The sequence below is a fragment of the Netta rufina genome, assembly GCF_964035555.1.
Source record: "Netta rufina genome assembly, chromosome: 15".
Taxonomy (NCBI): Eukaryota; Metazoa; Chordata; class Aves; order Anseriformes; family Anatidae; genus Netta; species Netta rufina.
This window is the reverse complement of record NC_140138.1, coordinates 4,730,196-4,746,547: the sequence shown is the minus strand read 5'-3', so window position 1 is coordinate 4,746,547 and position 16,352 is coordinate 4,730,196. Positions and strand designations below refer to the sequence as shown.

Genomic DNA, 16,352 nt, shown 5'->3' with positions numbered 1-16,352 from the left:
CTGCTCGGTTTGCAGATCTCGGCGGGCTCTTACCCGTATCACGAACACATCCCGGGCACGTAGGAGACAGCGAAGGCGCAGAACAAAGCTGTGTCTGTTCGCAGCGCCCCGCCGAGCGGCAGCACCGCCGCTCCCTGCGCCGACGGCCGCTGCCCCGCGCCACCACGTGCGCGGCCCCGCGCGGGAACGGCCGGCACGGCGGGGGCGTGGCCTGGGCGGTGGGCGTGGCCTCGCGGAGGGGGCGTGTCTCCGGCGGGGCGGTGGGCGGGGCGTGCCGGGCTGCCCGCGCGCCGTGGCGCGATGCGGGGCGGGCTGGGCGCGCTGCCGCTGGTGCTGGCGCTGGCGGGGGCCTCGAGCTTCGTGCTGCTGGCCGTGGCCATGGCCACCGACTTCTGGTACATCATCGACGCCTCGCGCCTGGAGGCGGCCGCCAACGGCACGGCGGCGCTCAGCTCACACTCGGGGCTCTGGCGGACCTGCCGGCGTGAGTGGGGCGGGGCCGGCGGGAGGGGGCGGGGCTTGAACAAAGGGGGCGGGGTTTGAGGGGGGGGCGTGGCACCCGGAGGCCCCGCCCCTCTCCCCCAGCATCGCCAGGGGGTGCCGGCTGCGGGGGCTCCGGGCGCTGCCCTGGGTGTCCCGGGTACCGCAGCGCTTGGTGCGCGCTGCAATAACCCCAACCCCAGCCCCAACCCCATTGCTGCAGCCCCGTGCAGCAGAAGGGCAGGTGACTGCCCGGGATGGGACCCCGATGGTTGGCGCTGTTACGAAGGACCCCACAGCCACGCGTGGATGTTGCAGGGTTTTTCCCATTTAGCTTAACTGCATGTGGGGCGTGTTGCTGTAGCACTGGGGTTAATCTGGGGTTTGACTCCACCGTTAGGAGCGTGGAGTAACCGATGGGCATCGTAGACGAGAAGGACGTTACTTTGGTGGAGCGCTGAAAATCCCCTCCTCTGCTTCCCTGCTAGGAACAACTGTTTGCAAAGGAGAAGATAGCATATTTATTGTATGCACACACACACACACAAAAGGAAGAGAATATATTGCTATATTTCATTTTTGTCCTTTGCTTTTTTCTTTTTCCCCTTCTTTATCAGTTAGGAACAAATGCTACCCTTTGATCAACCCCTTCTGGCATGGGAATGCAAACATCACCGCCTCGCACAGACAGCTTTTATGTGAGTAACGCCGTGTTATTTCTGTCCTGCCATCCACCCTTCCCTCCCTTCTGAGCCACTTACACGGTCCTGGTTCTGATTTGGAGGGGAACTCTTCAGGCAGGTGCTTTGGCTGCTTCAGTGCCAGAGCTGTCACTGCGTGGCATCCTTTAGTGTGACTTCTGTTGATGGAAGCATTTATTTCAGGTCAAGTTCCGCTAGTTTTTTCCAGGGAAGCAAGATGTTTCTGCCTGGCATGGCTCAGGAAGGTACCTGATTGCTTAAGCTAAACAGTGAGAGTGTTCAAAATACCCCTCCCAAATAGTTTAATCCCTTAAGCAGACAGTTAAATTGCTGTTTAAGACAGATACTTATCTACCCTGTCATTGGGATCCTTTGCACTGAAAAAATAATGAGTATGCAGGAACTTAGTAAAACAAACCGGTAACTAAAAGTGTTCAAACTCAATGAAGAACATCGTGTTCAAAAAGCTTGCCTGAAGTTTCTAATTACACACGCTGGTATTCCTTGCCTTTAGATTCACTTGTCAGTATCAGCATGTTTTCCGACAGTCCATACTAAACACTTTCAAATGCTTTTGGGCTTCTCATAAAAGACGAATTAGCTTATTTGCATCATCTTTAGCATGATACTGTTCATACAAGAGTTTGTATGTGGGCCCTTTTATTTTATTTACCTCTCCTCTCTGACCCTGTTTGTTTTCCCCATACAAGCAGAATATATGCTTTTGTCCTGTGCCTTAAAGCTGTATTCTCTCCCCCAAATCCATCCATCTCCCCGAGCAGCCCTTCCGAGAGGCTCAGAGTGTCTTTAGTCTCTCGGAGCAGCATCTCCAGACAGAGCTAAACATGGCAAAGAAAGGCTACGGTGCTATCGCATCTGTGCTGCAGCAGTGGCTGCGAAGTTAAAGCAGCAGCACGACCCCCGTGGGCTACTGAAACTGTGGGACTGGCGGATCAACAGGCTCAAGCCTACCAGCACAGGTTGTTATCTGTGCTTCCCAGTGTAAAAGTCCCATTGCTGTCATCTTCCTTGCATAGGAAGACGCAGGACCTCCGCTGCTTGATGTTGGTGAAAACTGTGCAGGTAACTGAGAATGACTGTCTGCTGGATCATGTAATCCTCTCCGGCTAATTTACCCCAAAGTAATATAATTTTTACTATTATTTAATAGTTCACTGAACCTAACCACACTGATCTCATTTTAAGTGTGGGTACCTCAACTAGCAAGTTGGAGGTTGTCTAAAATTTTAGGACAAAATTATTGGCACTTCAAAAATTGTGTTCATATTTGCAAATGCTACATCTGTAATTCTTCTCAGACAAGGAAATTTTAGATTACAGCTCTTTGATGGAAGCTGAATTCTGCCAAAACAGAATCAAAGACTATTATGGAGCTCTTTTTGATACAAAAATGATGTTGGCTTGGAAACAAAGGACATCTTTGGTAGTCATAAAGTGTAAAAAAATAATGAATGGGAAAAGAATGGATTCATAACTGTGTTTACAGACTCTTCAAAGCCTCAGAGAAATTTTGTCTCTCACATTAAATACTATTCTTAGGTTCTTGGGCAAAGACCACAGGCTGCAAAGACACTCGTGTATTTTCTTATAAGCAGGTGTAATATGCCTAAAAATCAGGAGGTAAGGAATTAAGGACACTTTAGTTAGAAGAACCTATGAGGTTTGATTAGAACGTGTTACAGAGTGAAGTTTTTGATATTTTAGATGGGCAGTTTCAATGCAGTTAGGCTACAGACCACAGCAATAGCAGCTGTACTTCTAGGAACAACAGGTATTTCTAAGGGTCATCTAGATTTGTTAAGTACTGAGCTTCGTATTTCTTCCTTAGGTATTTTCTGCCGGTGGTCACTGAATCATATTTCAGCTAACCTTGACCTAGAGTAAATTTTAACTAGAATTTCAGAGGACAATTCCCACGTTCTTGATTCCAGTGTAGTTAAGGTAATTTCTTCATGTGTTGCTACAAGGGGCAAACAGGCTAACTACACAGCTTTAAATGCATTTTTTTCCTTTGTGTGCCTGTACCGGTGTCAGCACGAGTCACATTCACACAGAATTAGTCTCATCCTGTCTTGCTGTACACCCCTATCTCTCCCTGTTTGATTGGCAGACTGCCTTTCAGCAGCTCTGGTAACATCAGGCACATTTCTTGCCTTTTATTCCTCAAAAATCTGTAAAGGGCTGTCTCTTAGTGCGGGCACTTAAGTCACACATCAGGAATCCCATTCTGCTTTCTTCAGTGTTCCCGTGCTCTTCCTGGCACATCTTAACTAGACACAAGAGCCAAAAAGATGAGGGAAGGTCTGTGCCCGTGTGCATAGAGCTGAGTCTAAGTGGCAGCCGATGTGCTGGTCACTGCCTGAAGATGAACCCTTTGTTAGGGAATGAAAAGCCTGCACATTGCCTCCCTCCACATTTCCAATCCCTCCCCTATTCATTCCCAGCAGTTTCCTTTGAGGCTTACTGCATGCTTCAGAGGGAGCTCCTGACAAATTAGAACAATTGGGCGTACAAATTAAAGTTCTGTGCTACCAGCAGCATCGCTCAGGCAGTCAGCCTCAGTCTTGTTAACCCCGAGAGTATGATGGATTTTCACATCACTAGAGCACCCCCGAGCAATTTCTCTAACAGATTAGCCACAAGCATGCCTTCCCCTGGACATTAACCTTCCACTGCTTTTCCTACCACTCCCTCCAGCTGAACATATGACATACACCCCCCCTCCCCAAACCTACAATGTATAAAATGTTTTCCCACTACAGATTACATTATGGGATGAGTCTATTTGTTTAAAACATCAGCCACCATCCAAAGAAAGATATGACTTGACTACCTGCCAGGAGCTTTTCTGAATTTTCTGCATTTATAAAATGCATTTTTGCCAGAGGTGTTTATTTTCCTCTGCTCCATACGGGACTTTATGAAATACCACAAAAAGGTATCTTTCTGAGGGAAATTCCTCTATGCTTTCATAACATAAAATTAACATGATTTCTTTTTTCTGGATCTGCTCTGCTAATTGGTGTAATGGAAGCCCATCAATTTTGTACAGAAACTGAAAAACCTCTTTATTGCATTTCTGGGCACTTTCTAACATGGATTTTCACAACAGCAGCTCAGGCTGCAGCAGGTTCTGCATGTCTGAAAGACCTGAACCATGCCTGTGTTTAGCAGAACTGCTCGAATCTTCCTAGTGCTTTCCCTCTCCAAATGATGCTGAGCCAGGATGACTGTTACCCCATCCCAGATGTCAGAGGTAATCCTTTCAGCAAAACCTGACAGAAGCCAAAGCTTCCACTGTTACCAGCAGGTAACATTCAAAATCACATCTAAGATGTTGAGGATCACATACAGAGAGAGGGAAGGAGTGGCAGGATTTAATCAACTGAAAAGTTTTCCCCAAGAGTTGCTGTAAAATGATTTTATCAAAAAAAAAAAGGGAAAAAAAAAAGCTTTCAGTGGGAAAAGGTTACTCTTGGGAGTTTTTGTAATACAAATATTTTTAACTTACCAAACTCGGTATTGTCATTTAAGTAGTAATTGCCAGTATAAATTTAAATAAAGGTGCACCAGTGTAATCTGAGCAAAATGGACAATTTTGTAAATATATATATATTTTTTAAATCAGAATTAATCAGTACTCCAGGCTGGGTTTGAGTACTTCTTGTAGGACAGTTAAGCTGTCAAAAGAAAATCAGTAATGTGTCAGCTAGGTACTGAAGTGTCTTGGCAAGACCCTTCTGTGAACTTGACTTTTTGGAAGCTCAGAAAACCTGTTCCTATGTGTCTCAGTTGTGGTTGGAGAGTGACCCCTGCCTGGTAGCATACCAATTACTTCCAGCTACATTCTGAACCACATGCAATATGATTTGCTGATCCCAGAAAGCTGTCGCAAATGTTTTTCCAGAGCATGGTGGAATTTGTTAAATCATGGTGATTTATGTGTGTTGACTCCCCCTGCCTTGTTGAAAACCAAAGTGTCACAGAACCACAGAACCTTTCTTTCTTTCTTTCCTTCCTTTTTTTTTTTTTTTTTTTTCTCTTTTGGCACATCAAAGCAATATCCATAATGTGTTACTTGGCCAAAACTTAAAAGAGGCCATTTTGGTCCAAAGATGGAAGCAGATGCAAAATTACCAAATGCTTAATTCCTCTTAAAATCTCTTAACTTTGCACCAATAGCTGGTGTTGGGGCCCATTTACACTGCAGAGCTAGAGCCAGTGGTACAAAAATAACGCTACAGGAACTGTTAGTTACTGATGGCTACCTGGTTTTCCCCTTTATTTAGTACTATTTTCTTCCTGAGCTGTCCTGGGATGGTCAGGTAATGTCTGTGGCTTCCACTTATACGCAACTGAAAGAAAATGCTTGTAAAACCAAGATGGGAGTGTGCAGCTGCCCATCCACAACTGCTGAAATTATTCTCCCCAGTGTATTATTATTATTTTTTAAAGTCATTAATTTACTTGGACCCATGAGGCTGCAGACAAGTTAGTGCTTCCTGCAGGGAACTGGCGCTTCCTGGAGAGAAACAAGCTCCGCAGTAGAGTCAGTTCCTAAAGACCTCCGTTTTAATGTAACAGTTGCCTCAGTTTCTTCCTCAACAGAATTACTTTAATAAGACTGGATTTCCTCCCAGCATGCAGACCCTGTAACAGTCACTAACCAACTGCTTTCACTCTTCTCCCCCCTCTTAATAGTCCTGCTTCATTTGTACTGAGTTAAATGATTGTACTCATAGTGCAATGGAATGACCATTTGTTTGGCTGCCATTGCATATTACCTGGGGAATTTACAGTTCTCTGCAATTTTTCTTTTTGGTTTCAACTTATCAAAAAGAACAGCTATGGTTGGACTACCCATCAAAAGCCAGTGTAGGGGCCATGTGAAATAAGCCCCAAGTGCAGTACACAGAATTTCTGTCTTCACTGATATGGCAGATGTATACCCAAACAGATCGTTGTTTCTGAGCACCAGTGCAGTGGTTCTTCAGAGGGGCTCCAGTCCTCACAGTAGATATTATAGTAAATATGTACAGAAATCTGAAATAACAGAGAGTGACAATTTCAGATGAATGTTCTCATTTTCCTATATCATTGCTATCATAGCAATAGAATTTGAACCGTGTTGCACTGCTTATGCTTACCATTCCATCCATTCCTGGCATTGAAGCTTCCCATCAGGTCAGCATCATTATATTTCTACTGTCTTCACTTTGTCTTCCAGTTCAGCTCAAAGATTTGTTAGCAGAGAAGAGCACAGAGCAGACACCGCCAACCCAAAGTCCAGAGCCTAGCCAATTATCCTGGGCCACCCTAAGCTGTCAGCTCTCCTCCACCACCACCTTTTCTCTGCTGAACAGGAGGGAATCCAGGCCCTTGAGTCCCTGGGGTTCTAGCCCAGAAGCCTTACATCCAGCCACAGACAGCAGTTCTTTTCTATTGCTTGTTTCTTCAGGTTGTTTCCTTCCTTCCTTTTGACCAGGTCAGGCTTTCTGAGTGCACCACTTCATCCCCCCTGCCAAACCTTTCCAAGGCAGCCCTGCTGGCTGTTGCTCCTGCCAGCGTTCTGCTGGAGCTGCAGGCTTCTGCGCAGCTCCTTCTGAGGGGCTGGTTAGTTACTGCTGGGGAAGGCAAACAGGTCCCTAATAAGGCTCTTCTGAGCTGCTGCCATTTGGATTATTTCTGATGAGATGACTGTTGCAGATTTCTAGAGGCTCCTTGCTATATTATAAGCTGTGCAAACAAATCCAAAGTTAGTTTGCAGCAACAAAGCTCCATCAGGTTAACAGGAGACGATTAACAAAGCTGCTAGACCTGCTGTTGGTTAGCTCCGATACCGTTCAATTCCTGTACCTCGTCCCAGAGGTATCTGTTACAAACTGCTCATCACCAACGGTGTCAGATGGTAATTTAGAAATGTCTGCCAAGCACAGATCTAGATGCATGCTGCGTGTGGACAGCACTCTTAGAGGCATTTGGTCACAGCTCGAGTAAAGCAGCTTTGGCTAGCTGATGTAAAACCACATGAAGACACAGCAAGCGAAGTACTTTTTATATGTTAGTTTGTTTCAGGATTGAATCTTCTGGGCTAGACTGACAGGGAACTCGGGCATTATTGAGAAATCAATGTGGAAAACAGATCTACTTTATGGGAAGTACACGTACCTGTTGTGCAAAATAATTGTTTTTTCAATACTGATCTTATCAAAATAAAGAGTTATATGCATAATACATAACAGAAATGTGTATTTCAACACAACCTAAACAGAAAAGTTTGCAAAGTTTGTGTTTGAACTTCTCTTCCAGGTAATTATTGAAGGCAGAAATACAGTAAAGATATTTTAAGTCATGTCCTTCTATAAACTAATTCTGTCCCTCTAATCAAGGCATATAATGGCGTAATATCATATGCCAGATGGCATGAATTCAAATTCCTGAGTGGTTTCCATGGCAGCATCTTAGAATAAGTTTTCCAGGCAGTTGCAGATTACACAGAAGAAGCACAAATGGGTATTAGGTATTGAACTAGAACACTCAAGGTGATAGAAGTCCTGTTTAGCCAAATGCAGCCCATTAAATATTTGATTTTAAAACAGCCACAGGTGATTCATGAGAAACAATGATCCCAGCTGTATTTAGGAAAAGGCTGTTAAGTGGGATGTGTGGGGTTTCACCTGATATATCCCTAAAACATACATACCTTCACTGCAGAGGGCCTAAAAATCTTTATTCTGATGTTGCATGCAGTTGTCACAGATCAGTAATGCAGTTTATGACACTCCCCAGGATAACAGTCTGGGGTATGGGTTTGTTCTCCCTTTGGTTCAAAAGAAAAGACACTCAGGGCCTGATTGTCTGCACTTGTCCTAGCTAAGGTTACAGTCCCAGCTGCAGAAGCTGAAATCACACGGTGGAAAGGAAAGTCAAAGAACGAGCAGCTGTCAGCACTTCTGTCCTGAGGAGTGGTTTGGTAGCGGTGAGGGACTGGTGAGGGATGTGACAAAGCACAGGCCCTGTGGTGAGCGTGTTGACGTAGCTACCCTCCCACCAAAGCCAGGCCTAGGGACAGTTGCACTATTCATACTTTTTAATGTTAATTGCATCAGCTTTCCTTCCTCCAACCCCTTCTCACCTCTTACCCACAAGACTAGTATTACTAAAGCCAAGAGGACACATAGATATCAGGAAGGTGGAAGATCAAAATCAGGCCTAATACCCTCAGGAAGCACAACCAGGGCAGAAGATGAGCCTGTTCCTGCTGCCTCTGTAGAAAATGAGAACTCAGTTGTGTACCAAACCTCTGTTCTGTCATGTCACATTGCATCGTGTGCCTGACAACCACTCTTACTATGTAAAACTCCTGGGCCAAGTTCTGTGCCTATTCCTCCTTTTGCCAACAGCTTTGACATTCTGATTTATACGCAGTGAGCTGAATGCTGATTTGAAACTTAGCACCTGAGAACTCCTGCAGGTTTGTGTTTCCCAGTCATCAACATCAGCCATGGGCCAGTTTTGCTGAAGGAAAGGCCAGGCACTATCCCCAGACTTAGAAGCAAAGAGAGAAAGAGCTCCCTTCTGCACAGAATGCTGAATTCCTGCTTCCTGGACATCAACTGATACCAATGGAGGGCTACGTCGGGCTCATTTAATACCAGAAACTAATTCCAGCATAAATGAAAGGAAATGGAGGAACAAAAGGGTGACCTCCCAAAACTGTCATGTGCAACATTTTTCCTTGGGAGCATGTCATGTATGACACAAAACGACTAGTTATGTCTTAAGACCACATTCCACTCAAGAAATGAGGTGTCTGCCCTGTTCCCATGCTGGCTCTTCCGAGCCTTCCAATGTCTCCCTGAGCATAACTCGGGGTCTCCAGAACACCAGAGTAACTAGAACTCACATCATGCTTTCCAAAGAGAATCCAAGCTTTCTAGTAGGTCACAATATTTCATTGCCAGTTCATTGTAAAACTGAATGCTATCTTTCTTGCTTTTGTTATAGTTTTATTTCTGGCTTCCCTTGAGTCATCTTTTCATTTATCTCTATTGCTTGGTGCATCTTCTAGCTGAGGCAGTTTGCTCTTTTTTCATCACATTTGCTTGAGATTTTTCCTTTTCTCCACTCATCAGGTCCAAGGAAAGTCCAAGCTACAACAAATAATGACCAAAACTACCAGGACTTTCTTACATAAAACAACAACCACCACCAATCAACCAACAACAAAAAAAAAACACCTTGCTATGTTTGATCAGAGTAATCTAGTACTTTGCCTCAATATGTTTCGTTAACTCACTGGGAATATTTGAGAGGATGCTTCAACCATTAAGAGCTAAACAGCTAAGTCCTTGACACATTACAAGGCACCATCAAGATGACTGAAAGAGCAGCTTTGTTCTAGAACTGAACCAAGTTACATTTTTTAATTAGCCTTAGAGCAGATTCAGTTTTGTTTACACAGACATTCTCCAACTCGCTTCAGTGACTTTACAGTAGTACAAATGAGGAATAAGATGAATAAGTTACTCCCATTCATAAATTTTCTCCGAGTAAAGCTGAAGGGCAATTTGCAGATTCTTCTTTATACAGAAGGTAAGGAGGAACAAATACCTATATTAATGAGGTAATAACAAATCTTTACCTAATTATCAAAGTCAAGTGGGTGTTGCAGTTCTGAGCATCACTCACAAGTCACAGCTCCAAAGACACAGACTGAACTAACTAATTGAAAGAACAAGCACAGAAGCAACACAAGTTGATCCCTGACTGTGTGCAATCATTACAATTATACTGAAGAGGATAAGCTGGCTTCTTACCCAGTGACAAGTGGTGTACCTCCACTTAAGCAGGAATTACGGACACTTAAAAAAATGATCTGATTACACACAAACTCTGATCTTCTGACTCATTTTCCTTGGGAACTAGCTAATGTTGTATTGTTATTTATCTGTGAAATTAAGTAAGTCACTGAAGCCCAGAACCCCTCAGAAAATGGAATGTAGGTTTCCTTTCTCAGTAAATTTTCTCTATTCAGGTATAAAGTAAGAGGATGCTGGAAATTGCATTTACTTGATTTTTTGTTATTATTCTAGGAAAGGTAGGGTTGAACACTGTGAATAGATTGCATGAGAGAGAATGAGACAAAGATGGTTTATAATGGAAAAACAGCATGATATGAAAAATACATAGCAACCCTCTGTTTACACAGCTATTCAAACGTTATAGGGATCAATAAGGACTAATGTAAAACATTTAGCATAGGAGGAAATAAACCAGCAGAGGCTAATGTCCTTAGTGAAGCTGCTGTAGAAAACAATGACAGACACAGAATGAGAGCTGGGTAGGGAAATTTGCCTCTACTTCTTGTTCTGCTGCAACAGAGGAAAAGGTCAACAGTTTGGTAGATCAGCAGAGGGTGTGACAGAAAAGAAAGCGTTTAAGCAAAGCATCTGCTAGACTTCACCAGCCAAACAGAACAATGCCACTCACTATGATAGGTATGATTTAGATAACCTGACTGCTTTTTATTAAGGTTGCTAGTGACTACCAGATGCAATGCATCACCTGCTAGCCAGCTAGGTTTAATACCTGGAAACAGATTTATTGCTTAAACATGTCCACGTAGACGTATCCTTTATCGTCACAGTCTCTGAAGCACAGTCTGTAAAGGGCTCCCTCTGAGTGATGCCTTTTTCTCCATATCGTGTATTTGTCCTGCCTACTTAAACCGAGAACCCCAGAGATAGGTCAGCTCCTTGTTCGTGCTGCACAGAAAAAGGCTTTCATCCTGATTAGGGGCCCTGCTCTCAATAATGATTGATTACAAGTTATTAATTATTAATTATCCAGTGACACCACAGTAAAACATTATGATACTAACATTCTCCATTTTTCTTCAGACATGCATGGGACATTTGTCATCCTGATGCCCCTCAGCCTGATATTGATGATTTTTGGAGGAATGACTGGATTCATCAGTATTCTTGCCAGGGCCTACCTACTGCTTCTAATGACGGGTCTGCTTTTTCTTTTTGGAGGTACTATATCAAACTCCTGGCTTAATGCTTTTAGATAATAAGAGATTATATCTGGGAAACATCACTTTACCTTCCAGAGGAAAAGGTGAAGCAAGACTTCGCTTTCAGAATAATGCTGCTGCTCATTCACTTGGTGTCTGTGCAGCTCCTGACAGGGCTCTGGAGTAGAAAAGCTGCCCCACAGAGCCAGGAGTGGCTGTGAGCACACACAACCATACATCCACATGGAGCAAGTCACACCCTGAACATATGACTGCTCTGTCCATTGACAAAAAAGATTAAATACCTTCACAGCACAGTGCTTGGAGTCTTCACAGGTGAGGTCTGAAATCTGAAGTTATGGAGATGTGATTTTGGTATTAGTAGAGCACAGGGTTTGATAGGCTGGCACACACCTTATACCTACAAATTAAATGATGTATTTTCAAAGGAGTTTGAATAGAGTTCCTGAAGAGGGTTTTGCTTGGTATTCCTGGGTTGGCTTTACTGCTAGTTCTGAGCTGGAGTGTTGTCTCCTAACTGTTGGGGCACAAAGCCTTCAGCTCGTTGCACCACCCCAGCACAGCTTGCCACAGGCAGCTTCAGGTCACAGCAGCAGGTTCTAGGACTTCAGTGGCTTGTGAGAAGGCCAAACACCGTACAGGGAAGACGCTGAGGGTTATTTGCCCATCAGTCACATGCTTACAGTGCAACACTGACTGAAGAGGTTTGTGCTCCTCAAGGAAGGTGCTGTAGGGAGCATGTCACAGAAGAATTTTCCGATTCGTCACAATCGCCAGTTGTACAGCATATTGTTTGAAAAATATGATGATTTTATATATATTTCATTATTTTTGCTCTATGGTAACACCAGAGTTCCTCTTTAATCCTCGTGGACCAGGGCTGTGTCTGCACCAGTGCAGAGCTGGGTTCTGATCCCCAGTCCAAATGTGAGTGAGACCAGAGTCTCCCTCAGCCCGCATTGGGCCGACAAGGATCCCGAACAGCGCTGCTCATTGAAGTTACCCCTAAATAAACCCCTTCCTCCTTTCCTGTTGGTAGCTGGACTGAGAACAGCAGCACTGTTCACATGGAAGATAAGTGCAATTACTGCAGTTCACCCAAAATCCAGTGAAATGCACCCAAACACTGCTGCCACCTGAACCACCTGTTTGTTACTCACCTGTTCCTGGCCCTTCTGCCCATGTCTTCATGTGGTAGTGGCCTGGTTACCAACTTCTTTACAACCAGACTTTTGCAGGGGATGAAAGCTCCATTGTTTTTATTGCCCCCGTTCAGATTACTAAACTGAAATCCCATGTTTTGAAATTCTTATGGAAGGAGCCCCCAAAGAGCTGTTTTAGTTGGTGTAACATTTCAATTTGAAGCTCATCAGATTCTTTTAAGTTTTGTGGGGTTCATTTCATCATTATTTTTGCTGTAACCACAACCTCTGCATTTTAAAAAGTCATTTATGAATTAAAACAAAAAACATTATGTCGAAGTAGGATAACTGGGTTTAAATTCATCTCCATTTTTCTCCCCCAAAGATATATTCAGTAGTGTTTTGTGAGGTACTTGCAATAGAAATTTTCTCCCACAGAAAAGGGGATCATCAGTATTGGTCCACATCACCTGCTCCTATAATCCTGTTTTTAAGAAGAGAGTGAGAAGAGATTCCTGGAAATAAATGTGCTGCTGTCTCAAAGTCTTGACTGAACCTTTCAGTCTGAAGTTCTTACAAAGACCAGCCACCACCCATTATGCTTTTATTCTGAAAAACAAACAAACAAACAAAAAAACCCCAACAACCCTGTATGTCCTATTTCCTTAGAACATCAGAAAGCTGAACTCACTAAAAAGGCTTAGGCTATTTGAAAACTACCCTAAATAGTAAGTGAAAGATGAAAAGCTGTGAAGTGCAAAGCACGATTATCCTATTGAGGAGTGGAGTACTCTGCCTTTCTAAGACACACAGGGTTGCAGAGAGGGAAAGGAAACACAAAGACATTACTGGGGAAGGGTGGCTACAATTCGTTCTGAACCTGCAGCTAGTGTTGTTTCTGAGGTCAGCGTGTACAGACTGACACGAGACCAGAGCCTCCTACTCAGGCAGTACTGTTTGGCTGTTTCAGCTGCACTGAGGCTTGATGTATGTAACAGGTCTATACGATATTCCAGTTCATGAAGCTTGATATTGATTAGATAGTTCTGTCCTGCCAGAAGGAAGTATTTTAGGTTGTAATTCTAGAAATGTGATTATTTGGGAAAATAGCAGAACTGATATGTTCCACATCCCAAGACATAGTATTTGGTTCCACTTTTTTTTTTTTTTTAAATGCAGTTACATTTGAGGAGGAACGCAACTCAACAAACCCTCAAACTTCAATGAAGCAGTCACTATTTCCATTTCAGCTCACAAGAAGTATAGAAAAGTTTTTTGTTTGTTTGTTTGTTTGTTTGTTTTTTTCCCCTTGCAGAGGCCTAGAACAAGGCACAGACATAAAAGTATGGCTAAAATCAAGAACATGAGTATGAATTTTGACTGTTGGATAACCCAATTATCTTCTGTCTTAGTCTGCCTCTACTAAAACTTGTCTTTCTGGCAAAACCATAATCACATCTAGACTTACACTGTGATAAAAGCCCAACTGATTTTTGTATCCCTCAGAATCAGATAAGACACCGTCTTTTCCAACAAATGTTCCAGTGACTCCCACTTCTCCTAGACCACAGTCCTCAAATTATGGGCCTTCCTCTGTCTTCTTTCTTGCCACTGAATGAAGTCTGAAGTTTGTACATGTCCTTTGAGTGAACAGATGATAATCCCAGGATTTAGCACATGCTTGTGCTAGATGTACAGTTCCCCAAGTTTGCTAGATTCAGTACAATCCTTTCATTCTGGAAACATCTGGCTTCTTGCTTGAGAGTCAACATTCAAAACCAGCCTAAATTCAGGTCACTGACCTGAAATGCAAGAACCTCTTGCCATGGGCTTTCTTGCGTAAACAACTGTACATGATGCACAGCAATGAGAAATTAGGATGTGTTATAACGTACAATGAAGTCGGAGATGCATGAGGTACCCGTAAAAGACATGACTAGATTTCTATTGCAGAAGGCTTGTTGCTACACATTTTGATTCAGTATTGAACACGAGAAACTCAATATATAGAAAAATAATACTTTTTCTCTCACCCTTCCCTAAAAAACAGCTTTGACACAACTGGGGAAGTAATCAGAGGCTAAATGGTAATCTGGCCTAGGTAGATAGAAAGGAATGGCAAGGAAGCCCAAAGTGCAGGTATTTTTACTTTCTGCAGTGGATCCTGATTAACTGAATGTGTTTTTCTTTCCCAGCTCTTGTTACGCTTACAGGGATTTGTGTCTACATCGCATATTCAGCTGCTGCCTTTGAAGAAGCTGTCTGCCTCCTGAGGAGTAAGGATGTCCTGGTAGAAATTGACATCAGGTTTGGCTGGTCTCTGGCCCTAGTATGGATCTCGTTTGTCGCAGAAGTGCTCACTGGGGCTGTATTCCTCCTGGCAGCGAGAGTCGTGGGCCTGAAACGGCGGCGTGAACAGGCGCTATGAACAGCAGGTATCATTGCAACAACAGAACCTGGCAGAGCACAGAAATGTGGATTGCTTGGTCTGTGTGGTCACTGGGGGTAATAAAAATGGCAAGGCTGTGACTAAGTATCTTGCCAGCTGCCATAAACTCTCCTCAAAATTATCTACAAAATACAAAAATTCTGATAAATCAGTAAAACATTTTTAGTGTTGTCAATAAGGAAAGCTTTGTAGCTTTAGAAGAAAGTATGCTTCATTGTTAGTGTTTTTAAAATAATTTCAGCTGGTAGCTCATACGACATCAACATTCATTGCTTAGAACAAGACAAATTTCTGGCTTTCTGTTGTCTTTCTGCTTCCCCATCTGTTGTCCCTCAGAGTACCCTGCAGGCCAGGCTGCACGGTCCACTTAGCTTCTGATTTCTCCTCTGAGACTCCTAATGGGTATGCCCAGAATTCCAGGCACATTGGCAGCCTCTACCATATACGAAATATGATGTCTGTATACCTGAAGCCAGGCAGAGAGTGTGGGGGCTAAGAATCCTCCATTCATACTGCACACTCCATACGGCTTTGTTGCACAAAGCAAAATCAAATGTAAATGTCCAGAATAAGAACTTCAGAGAATCTGGAGAAATTCAGTGATAATCTCCAACACCATGGCATGGCTAGGATATCTAGTCTAGTGTCCACTTCCCACATTTATAGGATCTTTCTTTTCCATAGCATCTCCCCAAAGAGGCCCTCCTGGCTCCTCTACCACAACCACACTACTGCTGTGACAACACGCAAAAATGATCATTTGAGAGATCAGAGAACCCCAGAAGCCTACTCTATGTCAGCTATGTCTAGTGACTAAGGAGAAACACATCATCATGCCATCTTTTTAAGAATCATTACTCTTATGGTAAAAATCCCCCAATGCTTGTGGCATAATGCCACTGGATAACCCTGGGGGAAAGGGGCCACAGGAACAGAAAGTCCTAACAACTCCAGCCTTTAATAAATAGTTAAATGGAGGACAGCAGTATAAAAGTGATGCTGGGCGGACATTCAGGCTTTGACACTTGCCAGGCAGAAAGCTCCATGCCATCCTCACATTCTTTGAAGTGTGGAAAAGATTGATTAGGGTTAGTATAGGAATAATACATGAGAATAATTGTTGTAGAAATGGCTTAATGATGGGACTCTGTAAGTCAGGTTGACAGTTGGACTTGATGATCTTGAAGGTCTTTTCCAACTGAAATTATTCTATGATTTTCTAGAAATGAGTTTTGGTGCTGTGAAGAAATGAAAGGATGTAAGGCCTTGATACTGTGAATGACTCAATACTCGTTACCCTCCAGACAGCCCTGACTATGGCAGTGAAGTTCTCAAGGGCAATATAACGGGGTGTGTACTACTCTCAGAGAAGCTACAGCTGCTTTTCTGGATGTTTTAATTAACCACTGCAGCCAGCCCCAATCTATCATATGCTTTGGGCTACGTACTTACCCCCTTCAGCTCATTACAAGCTGCTTTTCCAATCTGGTAACTCAGAAGACATATCTAATAGATTT

At 43.5% G+C, this 16,352-nt stretch overlaps 1 protein-coding gene across 1 annotated transcript; it reads left to right on the top strand.

Annotated features, from left to right (window-relative positions):
- Positions 1 to 300: 300 nt before the first annotated feature.
- On the top strand, positions 301 to 14,814 carry TMEM114 (transmembrane protein 114; the record flags this gene model as incomplete). Its single annotated transcript, XM_084296297.1, has 4 exons — positions 301 to 484; positions 1,098 to 1,178; positions 11,105 to 11,242; positions 14,582 to 14,814. The coding sequence occupies 4 exons, from the start codon at positions 301 to 303 to the stop codon at positions 14,812 to 14,814; spliced, it is 636 nt and encodes a 211-aa protein (XP_084152423.1).
- Between the last annotated feature and the right edge of the window lie 1,538 nt (positions 14,815 to 16,352).